Source organism: Lepisma saccharinum, chromosome 2 (assembly GCF_977018435.1).
Source record: "Lepisma saccharinum chromosome 2, izLepSacc3.1, whole genome shotgun sequence".
Lineage (NCBI taxonomy): Eukaryota > Metazoa > Arthropoda > Insecta > Zygentoma > Lepismatidae > Lepisma > Lepisma saccharinum.
In genome coordinates, this window is record NC_139230.1 from 41,496,125 (window position 1) to 41,516,304 (window position 20,180).

The following is a 20,180-nucleotide window of genomic DNA, read 5'->3' on the forward strand; positions in this document are numbered from 1 at the left end:
CTTTGTGAGTGTCCCTTCATCAAAATCATCATATCATCGCTCATCCTCATCTTTGCGATTAGCGAAAAGAGGCAGAAAAGCAAAATAAATCATATCAATCAATCAAAAATGAACTTCTCAGATTACATCTGTTTCAGAAGTCTCAGAATGCGAAGCAACGACTTAGAATAATATGTACTAATGACCAGGGTTGTTAAAGGTCCAGGAACCTATAAATTCTAATGGGTTCCGCTGCAGGTCTGGCACCTTTTATCTCGCACAATTTAAATTTGGTCCAAATTGCATATTGTTTCATTGAGAAAAGGTTCCTAGACTGTATTTTAATTGATCCTGAAAAAAGGTTCCTACACTGTATTTATATTGATCTGGGGAAAAAGGTTACTGGAACAAATTTAAATTGTTCCGGAAAAAAGGTTCCTAAATCGAATTTAAATTGATCCTGGACCGAATTTAAATTCATCCCAAAAAAAGGTTCCTGAACCAAATTGAAATACTTCACAGATAGAAAGGTTCTTTATGGTCCAGAACCCATTCATGCATGCTGATTTTCTCTCCGGGACTGGAGTTCGGAGACTGAGGCTGCGTGAGGCCAGAGGCCAACCTTCAACTCGGAGCCCAGGCCTCACGAGGCTGAAGTCAAATGGCCATCTGGACGGGAAATTCTTTTTACCGCACTCGGTACTGGCTATTCTGGATCCTGCACACCCCTACTAATGACTCAGTCGGGAAAATGATCGTGTTTAGCTCCCAGATGCTAGGTGAGCATTACTCGAACACTTAATGCACCCCAAGTGATATGATGATCGTTATGTGTGGAAACATTCTTGATGTAGCACATGTGCTATGGTCGATGCTAAACTCTTTCCAAAAAAGGAGGACATTTACCGATTTCTAAAAAAAATCTGCCTGGACATCGGACAGACACCTAAAAAGGAGGACATGTCTGGATAAAAGAGGACGTTTGGTCACTCTACCTCTGTGGGCACCCCTGGTTTGGATCCCACTTTAAACTCTGGACATGTCTGGATAAAAGAGGACGTTTGGTCACTCTGCCCCTGGTTTGGATCCCACTTTAAACTCTATGTCCAATCTTGATTAGCCTATCTGAGGATAAAATGATCTTTTAAACAGACTGACATATGGCTTAGTCAGTCTTACATTGAATCCTCCATCTTTGAGAAACCTACCTCCTTCTTCTGGAACCAATTAATAAACATTCTTACCCTCTGCCAGCATTAACACACTACTCAAAACAATTTACGGAGCATGGGAAATATGTATTTTAATGACATAATGTGCTGTACTTGCCTGAGATTGAATTAAGTAGAAAAGGCAAGGTCAGTGATGCATAGACACCTGAATTTTGGATATGTGATGTCAGATTGCATGACTCACATGTGCTGTGTAAGTTTCAGTAGTGTGCAGTGGATAGAGTGAGTATTCATTTATTGGAGAGTAGTGAAGTGTTGAATTGGAAAAAAATCTGGAACTGTAGGATTCACTGAAAACTATGACATGGATGGCCATAGGCAGAATGTAGGCAGCCCAGACTCAGTGAGCTGTGGCATTAGCCCTTGTATTGTCATGTAGTGCCATTGCTCATTGTGGACTGGCTTCCAAATAACAGGAAATGTTCAGAGGAAGTCAGGCCAGGTGACTACAGCTGGTGATGACTCTTACGTAGTGTTAACAACTCATCGGAAGAGATGGCAAAATGCAACTGAACTGCAACATGTGTTTTGTAGTTGTCTTCATGCAGGTGGTCTCTATGTAAGTAGGCCAGTGATATTTGTGCCTTTAACTGCACAACACCATTTAGCCCGTAGATACTGGGCTGAGGGTAATTGGGGTGGGAGCTCACCAAGTGGAGTTGGTTTCTGCTCACTAATGAGCCAAGATTCTGTTTGCAGTTCAACAATTGACTAGGGAAAGTGGTACACAATATAATCGAGCTTTCCTGCAAGAAACATCCCACTATGATGGAGGTGGACTGATGGTGTGGGCTGGAATCAGTTTTGGTGCACATACAGATCTGTACATCATCCGGAACAGCAGTTGGACAGTTCAGAAGTATGGAGACAAGATCATCCTATCCATTGTCATGCTGTATGCATTAGTGAGACATTTCCCATTGTGGACAATAAAGTTTGCCCTCACAAAGTTTTGGTAGGTGGGCAATATGCCTCAGGAAGAGGGCATTGAACATATGGTTCAATGCTCTTCGTAGACTTACTGCAATTAGGTTGGCACCATCCTCAACTCCACAGAACCTAGAGATTGCCCTCATTGAGGAATGGTGAAGATCTGATCGACTACCTCATCAATTCCATGTCACACAGGTGAGTAGTTATGTTAGCTGCTGAGGGAGATCAAACACTAGGGTGTATCAAAAAAGGCTCCAAAATTTTTTTTTCAGAAATTCAAAAACATCTTACAATTTTTTTTAGCCAAATTGAAGAATTTCTAGCCACGCCTCCTGAGGGGTCTAGTTAGTCAAGTTGGGCACAATTCCCAATGGAAGAAAGTGCACTCTTCGCTTGATGCAAACTGCAACTTTTATAACGAAATGTAGTTACAAAAAAACAACAAATATAGCAATGAAACCAAAATATATTCATGTGCTCGCAAGTGCGTGAGCGCATGTCTGGTCTAGTGTAGTATAATGCTGCAGGTTGCACCAACCCAGAACTCACCGCATGGAGGTGGCTGCCAGCGAGTTCCATCGCACTTTCCCTCCATCCACTTTTCCCTCCCCATAACTGCTACTTTAATTTCAGTTTTACTTCTTTCTTTGCTCAAAATAATCAGATTTCTTCTCATATGTTGGTAATTGCTTTCTTGCATCAAGTTTAGTTTTGATATAAGCATCTCTTTCTCTTTCACCACAAACAGATGCTGAAGCCTCACTCACTATTTTAACCAGTCTCTCAACTGCTTGAGTGTGACACGGGAAGGATGCAATTGTTGTTTCTGCAATATTCTGGTCATCCACCATCTTCTCAATGTTCTCTGAATTCAAATGGGCAACTAAGGGAGGCTCTGTTACAAGGCACACATCCCAGTCTATCATGTTGATGTAGTCCTCTGCCATGAAATTTATTTCTGGCACCTTGAACTGACCCTTCACTGGATGTTTTCCTTTCCCAAGCATCTAAAATCCTTCTCACAGATATTTCTCTGACTTCACGCCTATCATCTGTCAGCATACTGAGCAACAAATTCTCTGGATGAGCAAGAAACGAATTCCTGGCGATCACCTTATTCACTACAGTTTTCAAAGGTTCCTCAAGGTACCTTGAGAGCTTAATTGCCAGATACAAGTGCCTAGCACCATCTTTGCATGTCGGGTTTGATTTCAAAGAACCAAAGAGGGGCATAAACATACACAACGAACTTAGCAAGAATCTTCAGTTCTTCTGTTGGGTTTTCTGTGGAAATGTAAAGGCTGTAGTAAGCCATCTAGCATGAGATAATGTTCTGGACTTCTTGTTTCCTAAACGTGTGTCACACTTGCCACTGATTACAGCTAAACATATTTGCAGAAGCTGCTGATCTGAGCTTAAATCTTTTATATCTAAGGCTGGCATTTCGGCAGGTATAGCCTCGTAGTTCGTAACTGGCCTGTCCTCACAATTATGGATCATTTTTCCTACAGGGCTCGAAAATGTATAAGGTCCTGTTGTGTGTCCATCAATTGTCTTCAGCATGTGTCGAAGTGGTAATTCATTGAAATGCAGGAGGCAAATTAACCACTGCAAAGGTCTTTGAACGTGGTTCTCAAGAAATTTTATGAGTCCCCTCCCCGAACTCCGACGTTAATATTAGTTCCATCACAACCAACTGCCCTCAGATCTATCAAGTCCACATTATTATCTTTCAGCTTCTCAATTATCGAACTTCCAATGTTAATAACAGTGGATGATCCTGACACCGATGCATGGCCAAGGTATCAACTGTTTGGTTCTTCAACTAACACGCAGTGTTCCTCATTTGCAGTTTTTTTGTGTTTTTGATCACCAATCTTCTTTAACATTACAGTCTTATCCTTCTTACCATCAAAATATAAACTTTGAGGTTTAATGCCTTCATTAAGTTCTCTTTGCACAAAACTACGTTTTTTTTGCAACCTCTCTTTGAACCTTACTTTTGTCTTATCACTTTCTGTTGATCCTTGTGTGAAATTATGTTCAAATCTTCTAAAACGGCAGAAGCGATAGCAGCGACCTTTCTTAAAGTCACACCAGTTTTATCCTTTACTTTAGCTAAAGGTGGAAGTGATGCCCTCATCTGTGTTGAAGATTGTCTTTTTCGTCTCTTTGGTCGAGACTCTAGGGGATAAGCACTTGAAGTCACTGTCACGGTTTCCACTTCTGACAAACTGTCTGAATCACATGCTGTCACTTGCATCCGACTGGTAGATGGTTCTTGCAAGTCATCTTCTATGGCAGCACGTTTACTTACTCTCCTTTCTTCTCTTTTCAGAAGAGTTTTAGTTTCCAGTACATCGACTTTTAGCACAACCGTGTGAACCACTTTGCCAGCAACCCTTCGCCCATGCAGTAGCATGTAGTGACCACAGTCTCTGGCCTCTGCTCCACCTCCCCCTTCCCATTCCCAACCCTATAGACCCAAAATTTTCTATTCTCACTGGTTCATTGTGCTTCATAGATAAACACAAAGCTATTTTCTTCACCTTTTCCCATGAATTTAATTACACAATACATTGTAAATCCACCAAGTGCACTCTTAATGATATCATTGAAGAAGTAAAAGTTCAAGCCCAAAGAAGCGGCTAGAAATCTTTCAATTTGGTTAATTTTTTTTGTGTGATGTATTGGTACAATAATGCAACTTTTGCGCACTATATGTTTTTGAATTTCGAAAAAAAAAAAAATTCGATACACCCTATCATACACCCTTCTAGAGGTCTGTTCACAATATCATGATGTCCAATTTGTTCTTCTGATGTACACATTTCCCTTCAGTGTAGCATGTACTGTGACCCTTGCATAATCATTCATACAGTCCTTTCTGTACCTATATTCCAGTGTCTTCTGTATCTGATATCAGAATGATAATGAGTGTTACATAATTACTAATATTGTTACTACTGTTCCCCACAGTGTAGTACTGTATTTTAGACACAGTTCTATCCTTCAGTGACTTCTTGCAAATGGTCCACTTCACCACATTCAAGGAAGATACAAGTGGATTGAATTACTTTGACGGTAATATTTTAGGAATCCCCATATGGTGGGGAGCAATACAGTCACAAATCTTATTACACATTCTGATAGACAGAAAGAGAATCTGTGCATCAACTTCTAAACAGGTATCTTTATATTACATGTAACCCATCTGATCCACCTAATTAACAACAAACCCTCCATCCAAAGTTCCAAAATAATTAAGGAAGCAAGATCAGGAATTAAAGAGTATATTTGCCCCTGCAAGTTCTTTAATTACAAGTGATCTATTCCCAGATTCACACAGTGTTCCAAGACGATAGCATTGGATCTTATTTCAATCTTCTCGATACAGAGATAGGACTACATCTCAGAGGAACCATGAACATTAGAGATAAATCTCAGGTTTGAACAGACAGCACTCGTGAGAAATAATACCACCACAAAGGCTTGGTTTCCATCTGCCACTTTTGGGCTGTGTGCAAATGGATCAAGAAAAAGAAATGTCCTAACTGCAAGAATGTATTTTTATATGTCACTGCCTGGTGCACTGCACTACTTTGGCAATGACTTTAAATTTGTTGGATCTGTTACTTGAATAGTAGGCTTATCTCAACTCATCTGTTGAAGGAAGAATAGTTGACACTATTAATTGAATGTTTATTCAGTTCTTTTATCTTGTTCATGTTGCATTCAGAAAATAAAATCAAAACAGCTAATGTATCCTTTTGTTTTGTAGGAAAATGGCTACCAGATGAAGAAGAACGTTTGGCTCGAGCTGTGTATGATTTGACAAATGCAATTCCTGGTGAGCAGGTGACTTCAGGAATATCGTGGTCTCTTGTAGCTGACCGTGTGATGAGTAGATCTGAAAAACAATGCCGCACCAAGTGGCTAAATTACCTGAACTGGAAACATGCAGGTGGTTCAGAGTGGACACGGGAAGATGACACCAAACTTATAGCAAGGTAAGATATAAACATGCATTAGATATGCAATTCAAGCTATATTGCCTGTTATTATAACTAATAAGAATTTTCGAGTGCTCACATCCATCACTAGACTACTAGAGCACACTTCTATTGATTATTCTCTAGATGTTCACATGGATTTATGTAGCCAAAGAGCAGTAGCACATGGAGGCAAGACAGAGAAACTATCACTTCCATAAATTTTTCCAAAATATCATTAAATTTTCTCATGTATTTGATGTTTCCTGCTAGCTATATGTTCTGAAAATTTGAAGCCACAATTCCCTTCCTGCAGAATGTTTTCATGATAAATATTGAAACCACTGTATTAACTCAGATAATCAAATTTAATGTCATTATTATATGTTGTGCATTAAAAAGAGTATAGGTGAGAACTGATCTGTTTCAGGCTTATGTGCTTGGAAGTTATAGAAGAAAATGAAATAGACTGGGCAGAATTGGCTAAAGGATGGTTGTCTGTGAGATCACCTCAGTGGTTGCGGGGAAAATGGTGGAATTTAAAACGGCATCTACAAGGACACCAAAATCTTCCTTTTAAAGGTAAGTTCTCAACATTTTGTAAAGCTGTTTTGTATTTTGTTTTATCCTCATAAATAGAGCCACTTTATGCCAGAAAATATGAGATACTATTTCTAGTGAACCATTGTAAATCATTATAAATCAATTGTAAACACCAGCAGGGTTTAGGTATACACACAGTGGAACCTTGGTTCTATGTTTCATTGATGATTCTATGGGACAGTTGCTATTAACAGCTTGACCAAGAAGAGAAAACCCTTCGGCACTGTCATATAATTTTTAACTGTGAGTGAGTGGAGTGCACTTGTGCAATGCAATCAGCTGTTTACCATGTACTTCTGCCTTTGCATTTCCAAAATGTGCAACATTCCTCAACACATCATTGTCACCATTATTCAGTCAGTGCCAACTGCTTGTATCATCGTGAAGGTAAAAAGTGCATACAGTGAAAGCAAGGGGTGAAAGCTAACGGCAACATGGGGACACTCGGGCACAATCGAAGGGAAAGTGTGAGTTTGTGACTTTGCCAGGTTTTTCTCATCTAGGTTGAACTGTGCTCTTTTGTTCTTGTTCTATCTAATGTTCTATTGTTACTTGAATGTCTAAGGAGAATATACGCTGAAAGTGGTGATTGGCATTGAGACTTTCATTAAAATTTTAGACAAGACAGGTGAAGTGATTGCTTAATTTTGGATACCACGGAGGTTAGGAAGATATTTTAGATTCCCAAGACCCAGGAGTGTCATTGATAGAGGCATGCATATTTCGTTTTTGACGAAAACACGAAATGTGAAATAACACATTGTAATGTTAATTTTTCACTTTCTGAAAGATGAGAGGTGCATTTTCCCACCCTGTTTTGTCACGAAATAATGAGAAATGAGCTGCAAAATGCAAAATAGACTCTTAAACACGAAATCAATGCGACACTTTCTGAAGTCAGAATTTTCCTGAAAGTTATGCAATTCACGGAATATTTGTTAATTCTGCTGTAAATATTTGAGAAGCAAAAATGGACCTCTTTATACAGGAATAGACTTAATATTCTGGTGGCCTCCCCGATGGCACAGTGCTAGTGTCGTCGCTTGTAATCAAGGGGTCCCGGGTTCGATACCCGGTGGAGGCACAAGTGGTTCGGATCTTACTTTAAACTGTAGGTCCAGTCCCGATTAGCCTTACTGTGCATAAAGTGGACTTAAAACACCAAATCAATCAATCATTAATATTCTGGTAATGACATAAATGTACTATTAGAAGGGATACGTTTATTTTGTGTAGTAAGTGCAGTTTTTAAATTAAATAGTAGGTATGAATTAATTCTCATTACAATAATTGTTATTATTTGTTGCTTTGAGAACCTGGAATTACACTTGAGTTTTATCTAAGTCTTGGTTTCAATCAAGAAGTAAAAGGCAACAAGAATACAATAAATTGCTTCTAACTCAATATTCCAACTGTGTTTACCACAATAAAATCTTAAAATATCACAACTTTGCTTTTTGATGCACTGTAGTACAGATGTGATGCCATGCAGAAAAGTAGATGAAAAATCTCTGGTAGGTATCACCACCCTCGATTCCTTTGAGGAAAACTTCCGGAAGGAATCGAGGCTGATGTGTTCGCGCAGTGGAGCGTACATAGAGAGTCCTATGTGTCTCGAGGAAGTTCATTGGAAATTAAGAAGTTAATATTATTACCAGAATGCTTCAAGGAAAACTGATAAATAGATATATTAACATGGCTTTTATTACACATCTTGTGAAAACAAATTGCAAAATATACTAATGGTAACAGAAATCCTTTGGAACCCTTCTCCCGTTCCATTAAACACACAGGTTAACTTAAATACACAGACTAACTCTACTGTTTTACAAATTAGATCTAATGAACTTTACATGAATGGCGTTAGTGTACGTGCAGTGTATCTGATTGGCATGCTACCCAGAACTCGAGTGTTCCAGCCTTCCTTGTCACTCTTGAACACTTGAGCTAGTATTGTGCAGCACCAATCAGATCACGCCTAACGTCATATCTACTTCGTATTTGTAACCCTAGAGTTTGCTAGTGTACACAAGTATTTTAAGACCACTTAATAAAACATGGAGTGGTCTTATAGGTTTTCAAGTTGCTAAAAATCATCCTTTAAAGTCAAAGATGAAATCCTTGTTGCATTTAGTACTTATTCACATACCAGGTGTGCCGGTTAATAATTCTTAATTGATCCGAAAGAAAACAAGTGTATCTGGGGAGAAAGGTAACAAATGCTTTATTCAAAGTATGCGCCATCGCTAGCTATAAATTTTGCCCATCTGTCCGTCAAATTGTGGATGCCCTAACAGAAAGATCGTTCACATTTTGAGGTGATCCAGTCAGCAAGCCATTGTTCGACATCTTCGTAATTGTTGAAGTGTTGCTGGGAAAGTGAGCGAGACATTGATGAAAACAAGTGGTAGTAGAAGGGGCTAAGTCTGGTGTGTATGGCAGGTGGGGCAAGAATTTCCAGCCAAGTGCAGAAATGGTGTCTCTGACGCCTTTCACTCTGTGTGATGAGGCATTGTCGTGCTGCAAAATCACTTTTCTGTGTCTTGTTGCCCAATCTGGATCTTTGCCATGGCATAAAGACGATCAGATATGGTTTGGCGACCAACATTTAACTACTCTGCCAGTTGTTGTTGCGTTTGCGTATCGTCTTGTCTAACAGTGCTTGCAATTTGGCATCTTGGAATCTTTTCGGCTGGCCCAGGCGATCTTTGTGTTTCAATTCGAAATCACCACTTTTGAATCGTCGAAACCAACGCACACACGCGTGTTGCATTAGGACATTGTCACCGTACGTTTCCACAAGGATACGATGGCTTTCACTCGCGTTTTTCTTTTGATTGAACAAGAAAAGCAGGACACATGCTTCTTATTTGGTTTGAAGGTCGACATGTTTACCACACTCTGTTGCACATCCACGGTGCTTTGATAGGTACTGTCCTGGCAACACACTGACGTAACAGTTGAGACTATGCACCAACCCTTGCTTCCAGCGCCATCCAGCGATGAAATTAAGAATTATTAACCCGCACACCTGGTAGTAATGTACATATTATTCATTAACGTAGCTTTTATACTTACCACTTCATCATCATAAAATAACACTAACTGCATCTCTTCATGTGAAAAGAAAGAAGCAGCAAGTGTGTCTATAAATACACAAGTTTGCATGATGGCAAGAGCACATGTATAGCAACTAGGCACAAGATGCACAGCTCTGAATGGCTTAATGCACATCAGTGTTACATTTGATGAAAAGCAATCATTCTCCCTGCCAAACCACACAGAATATTTGTATTGGACCACCAAAATAGTTTTATTAACATACAGTTGGATACATGTGTAATATTTTTGCTTCATTTATTGCATATTGGTAAATATTTTATTTATTTATTTTTTAGAGATTTGTCGCCAGTTGTATCTAACACAACCTCAAATACTAGGAAAGACCTCGGATGCAGACATTTCTACTGTGAATCTTCCAGTTACTGTTGACACTGGAGTGCAAACACCATCAGCATTAGATATTGCAAATGTTACACCAACAGCATTAATTGTTCCACATCTTGGAATTGTAACTACACCTGTGATATTAGATACTCAAGGTATGGGTAGAAATGAGATAAGATTTAAAACTTTTTACTATTAATCCATTGAAACTGTTTAATATTAATTTATTTCCAATAGTTCAGGTGCAGTAAAGGTAAGATATTTTGTACACACACTCACTCTCACTCACTCACTCACTCACTCACTCACTCACTCACTCACTCTCTCTCTCTCTCTCTCTCTCTCTCTCTCTCTCTCTCCTCCCCCCTCCCCCCTCCCTCCCTCCCTCCCCAGCTGTTTAGTTACTAGCCAGAGCATTCCAGGTAGCACTTGAGATCTATGCCCCGTACAGATGCAATCTACTTCTGTATTAACTATCACACTTAGAACCTTCATATATCTTATCTTTTGTGCACAAATAATATAAAAGAGAAGCTTCAAATTTCATCCTTTTCTTATTAAATGTGCAGGTATTCCATTATGTAAAATTACCATGTAACAAAATAAATTTTGTAAATTGAATACTGGGCACTTTCTACAGCATTTTTCTTTTCACACATTTTTTACAAAGTGAATTAAAATACTGAATAGTAAAAGTCCTTTTGTACTATTATTCTCAAGAAATGAACCTTAACATTGGATTGTTACCATATGTTATTGACAGTTGTCCTTGTTGCTGCAGTAAATAGATCATAAAGAGACAAAGAGCTACACATTTGATTGGATATATTTTTATTTGTATCAGAGTAGTGGCCCATCTGATATGAACTCATGGTTCCTCAAGGCCATTTTATTAACTAAAAGATGAACAAGTTAAAATGGATTGAAGGAAAAGCTTACAAAAAGTTAGTCCATCGATCACCTGATTATGGTTTGTGTTAACATCATCTCTATTTTTTAAATTTGTTCACCTTTTTAGAAAAGAACTTGGCCTCTAGGAACTCCAAAGGAATTTCACATGCACATACAAATATGCCATAGGCTCATAGCAAACTTTTTAAACTTGAGTAAAATTTTATTAACACAGAGTAGAATTGCTACCATTACACAGTCAATCAGAATACTATGCAGATAATTTCTTGATCAGAAATAAAGCCAACTGACAGGTTTCTCTTGCTTATTATAAAATATTACTTTGCTGCAGCTTGTTCTAAAGCAAAATAATCAAGATGGGAGACATGTTCACCTTTCGCCAGTCAGAGATCTTACTCCTCCTTATTGTCCCTGACTGATTGATGTGGAAGGGGACCGGGAAACTGATTAAACTCTTAATGCATTTAAAAGAAGATGGACCTTATCACATCTGGATTCATTGGATCTTATATCATTTTGCATTTTTCTTCAAGAGGCACACTTGAATACTCCAACTTTCTATTAATATACTGAAATAAAGTACTCAGTTATCCTTGAAACTAGTTTTTATTATTCTCAATTAATTTTGGTAACCACCACCATTATTTTAGAGAGATCATTGTAAAAAACAGTCTTGGGCAGAAGTAGTACTTCATTTCAGTATAGTCAGTCATTGCTACCATGTCTTGCTTTCCCTGGCACATGAATCACCTTCCTATGTTTTGAAGTTCATAGGTTAGATAGTCACTCTCAGTTACTCTTGTAGTGATGCAGCTATCATTGTTGTGGTTAGTCCCTACTCTTGTTTGGTTAACATAACAAACTTCTTACAAGCAGTAGCTGTTTACATCTATATGGGCTACTTGTTACTTTATGTGCAATTTTTATATTAAATGCTTTGAGTGACTCTTATTTCGATCTTGAAGAACACCCTGCATCACTCCTGTGCTATTCCATGCCTACCATTGTCTATGTCTTCATCTGCATCTGTCTTCATGGAGCCCGGGGAGACCATGAGTTTGAAAAGTTTTTGGACAGTGGCTTGGTGCAAACGAACTCAGGATATCCTGGATATTTTAATAATCACTAAAGCACATTGTCCTGTATCAACCTTTCCTTTATTTCTCACTCATTGCCTTCTGGCATTTGCTGAAAATGCCTCATTGCCAATTTTACTTTCCGATCATTTTTCTTCTGATCTGTCTACTCGGTGGAGAATTTGTGAAGTGAACTGGTGTACTTTTGGAGCCTCTTAGATCACATACTAGGGCTTAGTAAAGAGGATGGAATGGACGTATTTGCAACCAGCATTTTGCATGTGTGACATCTCCCCATCCCAAAGGCACATGCCCCATTTGGGAGTGTATTGCCTTGCATGTCATCTCTCTTATCCATTAGATTTATTATTGTTGCTGCAATAACAAAAAGTGCACAAAAAATGCAAGTGTGGGAGATGGTTCATTGTGTCCAGTGATTTTCCCACCCCTCTGAAGTGTGCCATTGGGGTGGAGGGTCAGCTTCACATTGACTCCCAGCTTGTTGTGAATAGTGTTTGGTGGTATATCACGATATTGAAAAAATATCCCGGTGATATCAACTAGATGATATATCATCATCATCATGATATTTTTGTGATATATATTGTGTTGGCGATATATTATCATGATATTTTGGTGATATATATCATGTTGGCAATATATCATCATGATAATTGGCAATATATATCATGTTGACAGTATATTGTCATGATATTTTAGCGATATACAGGGTTTCTATAAATTAGTTATACAAAAGTAACCGTTAATTTTGAAGAAAGTGTATGTGTAACAGAAATGGTTTATACATCAATGAATACAGCATATCTTCAAGTTTATTGTCCCACATTGTTAGTATCAGATGCTGCCACTGGAGGTGTGAGTGTTTGTTTATCTGACACAAGTACTGACTTGGATTGGTTGTGGTGGAACAATTCCATGGCCACCTCGTCGATGTTGCGTAGAAGAGGGGGACAAACACACGTTCTTTAATGTAACCCCAGATAGAGAAATCCATGGGCGACCAATCAGGCAAATGAGGTGGCCATGGAATCGTCCCCCACGACCAATCCAAGTTGGTACTTGTGTCAGATAAAGAAATGCTCATGCCTCCAGTGGTGGCATCTGAAACTAACAACGTGCGACAATAAACTTAGAGATATGCTGTATTCATTGATGTATAAACCATTTCTGTTACACATACACTTTCTTCACAATTAACAGTTACTTTTGTATAACTAATTTATAGAAACTCTGTATATTGCATCAGCAATATATCATCATGATATTTGGCAATATATATCATGGAGATGATATATTGCTGATATCACGATATGGAAAAAAAATATCATATCATATCATCTGTGATGATATTTTCTTGACAATATATCACAATATCAAATTTCCGATATCATCCATCCCTAGTTGTAAACTCCATTGCTTCAGCATTTGACAAAGTTTGCCATTATTTCCTTATGCAACAACCTTTGAGGGAAGCTAGATGTTCCTTTATACATATGAAAGTTGTGGCGTTTGCTTCATGCAGCTTAAAATATCCTGTATTTTTAACCTACCATCATAAAATACACTTTTGACGTATTACATTACTGTGTTGTCAATATTTAAGATTTCCTTTACACTTTAATCTAGTGACTCCAATAGTTACTTCTGCCCTTACAAGCCAAATAGTAGAGGATGATAGTGGAACTAGTGTGACAACTGTGAGTAATCCAACCTGTCAGGTTACATCTGCAGTGGAAGTTTTACCACACAATCTGGTAACCTCAACTCCAACAATTTTAATTGGATGTCCAGTAACTACAAGTTTAGCAACAGATCAGGCATCAAGCCAGGGAGTCTTCATTCACACAGTTCCGGTTAGTATTATGCTCACTTTCATTTAATACAGTGACCCATAAAATAACATCTATTGATAGGATATTTCTTGCATGTCAATAGTAACACAACAGAATAAGGTCTTACCTGGATTAAAATCAGGATACAAATATAGCACACAAGACGACATGAAAATGAAGGGCTACAAAGGGCCTTTTATATTGTGTTGTTGTGCACCATATTTGCTTCAAAATTAGAGCTGAGCTAATACTGATGTATTGGTCTCGGAAAGTATTGGTTGGAATTCATCTACCGATACCAGCCAATACTATTCTGTCATATTGGTCTTTCACGGGGTCCGCAAAAATTCTGTAAGAAACTTTTGCGGAGTCTAATTATCCTGTAAATTATGCAAAATTCAAACTTCATTTTTATTTTGCACCAATTCTGCATGAAAAATTGTATTTTGTGATTACTTAACATCTATTTTTATATTCTGAGGTAATTCTTAAATATTCTAAATTGATGCATATAATTGGAGAAGAGTGTTTACCTATCAATATTGATTAATATTTTGAACAACTTTTAATTATTGCAAATTTCGAGTATCAGTATCAGTATTGGTGGGAATTGGCAAGAGTATCAGCATCGGTATCAGTTCAAAGTTGTATCTGCTTAACCCTATTTTAAATGTATAGAAGTGTCAAAATATTTCATTTTCCTGCAAACACATATCTGTTTTCTTTATGCAATGTAACATTCTGATCTGCTTAATTGTCAAGATATATTATTTTCCTTTCAATTATATTGTTATACTGTTTGTTTTTAAAGAAGAGTAGGTATTCATATTTTTAAATAAATATGTTTTTGTGCTTCATGTATATGTAATGCCAGAAATAACGAACACATATGAGAGACAAATATGTGATTACATGGTATGTCTTTTGTATGTGAAGTTTATTTTCAGTAGCAAGCTTTTGATATAAGATTTTGTCAAAGGCTACTACATTGTTTACTTGCATTTGTCATATGACTTTTGAAAGGAAGTTTTTGTCAAAAGTTGTATTATTGAATACTTTTTCTATAATTATTTTAGTGTAAAGTGAAATTTAATCTACCATGTTAGGGGGAAAATAGTACATATGAAGATATTAGTATACAGTAGAGCGCTGCAGCAAGAGGATTTCACTCAAGTGCGAAATAGTTTGCATGCATGACACTAGATAGTGTACAAAATTTAGAGCTGCTTCGCTTGAGCAAATAACACTCGAACAGGCAAAACAAGCAGTATACACTTGAAGCCCAATAGTACACATATAACCATACTTTCTCTGTGATAGCGGGTCTTCAAATATGGATCGTAGCTCAGCTGGACCTTTGCCCGATGCCAGGGCAGCTTTTTCCAATTTTCTTCTTTCAAGAAACCGTTATGATATTACAGAATCTGAAAAATTACATCAGCTTAGAATTCCTTCTAGAGCATTCATGTGGTTTACATTCGCTGTTGTTTAGATATTATTCATTCATTGTTTTCTGCCTAATTGGCAGGTTTTTCACTGCAATCTCCAGCTTTCCCTGTTCTCTGCCTTACGCTTCGTAATAGCATATGACCCAGTTAATTTAATATCATCCATAAGCTGATATCTCTTTCTTCCACGGACTATCTCTTTCTTCCACGGACTTTTCTTCCTTCAACCATTCCCTCCAAGGCATCTCTTAGCAGGCAGTTTCTTCTTAGACAGTGTCCTAACCAGTTTCTTTTCCTCTTCTTGATGGTCTCCAGTATAGATCTTTTTTCACCAACTCTTTTCAGTACGGCTTCGTTTCTTACCTTGTCCGTCCATTTTACACGCTCCATTTTTCGCCATGTCCACATTTCAAAAGCTTCGAGTCGTTTCTCTTCATTTCTTCTCAACGTCCAGGTTTCTGCACCATATAGTGCTACACTCCACACAAAACATTTCACTAATCTCTTCCTTAGACCTATGTCCATGGGTCCACAAAAAACATTTTTTCTTCTATTCAAAGCTTCTTTTGCTATTGCGATTCTCATTTTCACTTCTTGGTTGCAGCTCATGTCACTGCTTATAGTGCATCCGAGGTACTTGAAGCTATCCACTTGCTGGATTCTTTCACTGTTTGCTCTCACATTAATATTCCTTGGTTTCCGTCCTATAACCATTGCCTTTGTCTTCTTTACATTAATCTTCATCCCATACTGCTCACAGCTGCTGTTTAACTCTTCTAACATACTATTTATGGTTATTTCATCCTCAGCGAATAATGCCATGTCATCAGCAAATCTTATGCAGTTTATTCTTCTTCCTCCTAATTTGACACCTCCTGTGCCCTGGAAACAAGTTTTCACTATATCTTCTAAATAAATATTAAACAAAGTAGGCGATAGGCAGCATCCTTGTCGTACTCCTCTTCCAATTTCACAGCCTTCTGTCATTTCGTCTCCTGTTCTCACTTTAACTCGTTGATTCATGTATAAGTTGCTTAGAAGTCTTCTCTCTTTCCAATCTACACCAATTTTCTTCAGAATTTCTAAAAGTTTAACCCAATTCACTCTATCAAAGGCTTTCTCCAGGTCTACAAATACTACAAACACCTCCTTTCCTTTCTCTAAATATCTTTCCCCAATGGTCCTCAGTAAACCAATTGCATCCCTTGTACCTCTTCCTTTCCTGAAACCAAACTGTTCTTCCTCTAACTCGCCACTGACCTTCGAGTATAGGCGTCTGTTCAGAATTCTTAGAAGAATTTTTGCCGAGTGAGATATCAAACTGATTGTCCTGTACTCAGAACATTTTCTGGCATTGCTTTTCTTCTGCAGAGGTACCAAAACAGTCTCCGTGAAATCTTGTGGCCAATCCCCTTTCTCATAGATTTCATTGCATAAGTGCAGTATTTCTCTTTTTCCGTCTCCCAGGCATTTGATAAGTTCAACAGGAATTTCATCAGTGCCCGTTGCTTTCCCATTCCTCATTTCTTTGAGTGCTTGCTCAAATTCTTCATTCAGGATATAGTATCCTTTCTCATCGTCAGGCACGTCGTCTTCATTTTCTACATTCAGACTGTCTGGGCGATTCTCTTTCTGGTAGAGCTCTTCAACGTACTTTCCCCACACATTCGATATTCAATAGTTTAATAGACTTACGTGGCCATGAAACTGTCATCTCCATGTTAAAATGTAGTTCAGTCTATCTTACCAGTACACAGTAATATATGAAAATGAAATACATGAGTGTGAGCTGAAACTAACAAGTCAGATATTTACATATATGTGTCTACGATTGTTGCCACATTCCAAGTGATATTCTATTGTATGCACTCGAGTGTAACACCCTTGAGGGTTGGACACTCAATCAAATATAAGTGAGTGAAAGTGGTTCCATGCACAGACATATTTAATTTTACTGTTTGTTGGGGCATTTTATATTCAAAGATTGAAATGGAAAGTGCAGATCAGTTATAAAATAGAGAATAGTGAATGGTTAGAAGCAGAAGTGGGTAATTTTGAATATCATAACTTTGAGGTCTGAAACCTTGAGCTCATAATGAACTTTCTATATAAAAAGAGGTTTTCACATGCTGGATACAACTTGAGCCAGAATGTACCGCATTAGCGAAATTTTCTATTCTATTCATATCTCTCATTATTTAGTATACATATTTTAAGAACATTTCCCATCAAGGGCGAATGTTTTCAGAAAAGTTGTAGAACTGTGTTAATGTGTGACGTGATTACACCAAAGTTGTCCCATTCTTTCTATTCAGTGTTGGGACATGTGGTCTAAATCTACACATCCTTGAAAGTTAGTTTAGTGGAATTCTTCCAGATAGTAGGCAGACCCTTATAATATGTTGTGTGTGTGAGCAGTGGTTTATTGTTGACAATGGGTGACAATGGAAAGAGAGCAGAGGGCAAATACAGTGGAACCCTAATTTTACATACCTTAATTTTACATTTTCCTAGATTTTACATTTTCCTGCATTTTAATTTTTTTCAGCGTGGTCCCCAGAAAAACGTGTAATCAAGATTCCACTGTATCATGGATTGTGTTAAAACTGTAGAAGATAGTCGCTGAAAACTGAAAGCTTTTACAAGCCTATTGATACCAAGCATTATCACAAACTTTTGAATGGCTCAAGGAGCTTGTTAAGAGCACAGTGCCAGTGGATTACACTCAAATATCTGAGTGGCCTTTAGCCATATATGCATACTCTTTGCAATGTGGCTTGCATGAGGAACAGACTATGATAAAACTCTCATGTAACAGTACACATGTCGTGATGAACTCAATATCTCTTATCATGCAGAAAATTTTATGGAAGATTTGGGAAAGAGAAGACTGAATTTCTGGCCACACATTGCTCTCACAGTGCATGAATTTCTTGCTAAGCACAAAGTAAAGAGCACTCCATATGATTTCCTTTTGTTTCCCCAACTGAAAAATACACTGATAGAAGGTGGGAAGGTGACATTTCAGCAACCCAAATGACAACAATGAATGAGGTGATAAGCACTCTGAAAGAAGTGTTCTCCAGCTGCTTCCAAAAGCTTCAGACACACTGGTGGCAGTATGTTGACTGTGGAGTGGGCAGGGGTCATTATTTAATAAGTTATTTTCATTATTGGCAATCCTAGAACCTTTCTGACAAAGGATGTATTTTTAAAAAAATTGCATTTGTTAGAGGGTCCTATCAGTATATAGTATATATGTCAAAAGTGTTTCATTTTGTCAGTGTTAATTAATGCATTTATTTGGTTGAATATGTAACTTTGGAGACACATAAAGAACTGTATGTAATTTATTTTCTCATTTTCAGGCTGAATCCTTAGCAAGTAATGAGAATGTAACAGTGCAGGTAAATCCATCAGCCCAGCTTATAATTTCAAGTGCAGAAGCAACATCTCTCTTTCATTCGGATGCTGCAGATGTTGTTGGAGGTAACTTTTGTGTATAATTTTTTTTGTGTTATGATAAGCTATATTATAAAAATTCCATTTCTTCATTCATTCTATGTAGAGAATTCTCAGCACTAGCAAAACTTAATTTGTCCTAAATCATATATTTTAACACTTAACCAGTTAAGCTTTACTCCATTTCAATTTATATGAACTTCTTCAGCTCTTCTTCATTCTGAAGAAAAGCCAACAGTAGTTCATTTGCATGTTGATTTAGTCTTGCAATCAAGAGTCATGGGTTCAATCCATAGTGGAGGGACATTGCACAGTAATTTACTCTCTACAGAGTTCATATTTCATTTTTCCATTTTTCGTCCCTTTCTCAGTAAATGCCTGACAAAGCCACCAGACAGGTGGCGAAATCAATCACGTAGTTTTTCTATGCGAACATGAACTTTTTAGAGTAAATTACTTATCTCTGCATAACCACCAAACAGATATCTTTAGATACGTTGCACAGTGGTTTTAATTGCTTTTAAACTGTTGGTCTAGTGGACTTCAAAACAACAAACAATCAAAAAATATTGGCTGAAATTTAGTCACCGATACCTGCAGATATGTTTCTAGAATCTGTATATTTCACAGTCTGCAAAATTCTGTGCAACATTTTCACAGTCTAAATATGCTGTAAATTATGCAATATTCTAAATTTACATTGGTTTTGCACCAGTAATTGTGAAAATATGAATTTTGTGATTAAACAGTGATTGTAATATTCTGATTATCTAGTATGTTTGAACTTGTGAATACTGTATTTTAAAGTGAAATAATCTCCAGTAGATTGTATAGTTCCAACATAATTTTTGTAAATATTCTGAACAAATTTAAATCATTACAATGTTCCAATATTGGTGTTGGAATCAGTAGGAATGGGAAAATCTATGTAACAATGTTGGTATTGGTCCAAAGTAGTATCAGTTCAGTTCTGCTTCTTATGCTACATAACCTTTTTAACTCTTTCGCTGCGGGAAGCGACTTGAGTCGCTTTGGTTCAATATGCGTAACTTACGGAAAGCGACTGCAGTCGATTTGAAATATTCTCGTCGCTGCCGGTGTCGAGTGAAGTCATTACTGGATGATGCTGCCATCTAGCGGCTTTCATTTCAATTAGTTTTCAAGGACAAATCGTGCTTCTTTTCTGAACAAATGAACTTCGTGTACCACCGTGCGTATGTAAACAAGAATGGCAGCGCGTAAG

The 20,180-nt window shown here is 37.6% G+C and overlaps 1 protein-coding gene across 2 annotated transcripts in view; it reads left to right on the plus strand.

Moving 5' to 3' along the window:
* LOC145984013 (cyclin-D-binding Myb-like transcription factor 1) overlaps nucleotides 1-20,180 on the plus strand; it is a 101,207-nt gene that overhangs the window by 62,908 nt on the left and 18,119 nt on the right. For both annotated transcript variants that reach the window (XM_083117321.1, XM_083117322.1), the window contains exons 8-12: nucleotides 5,926-6,154; nucleotides 6,567-6,718; nucleotides 10,138-10,341; nucleotides 13,822-14,048; nucleotides 18,844-18,964. In XM_083117321.1, the coding sequence (XP_082973447.1) occupies nucleotides 5,926-6,154; nucleotides 6,567-6,718; nucleotides 10,138-10,341; nucleotides 13,822-14,048; nucleotides 18,844-18,964 (933 nt within the window). The remainder of the gene's footprint in view (nucleotides 1-5,925; nucleotides 6,155-6,566; nucleotides 6,719-10,137; nucleotides 10,342-13,821; nucleotides 14,049-18,843; nucleotides 18,965-20,180) is intronic.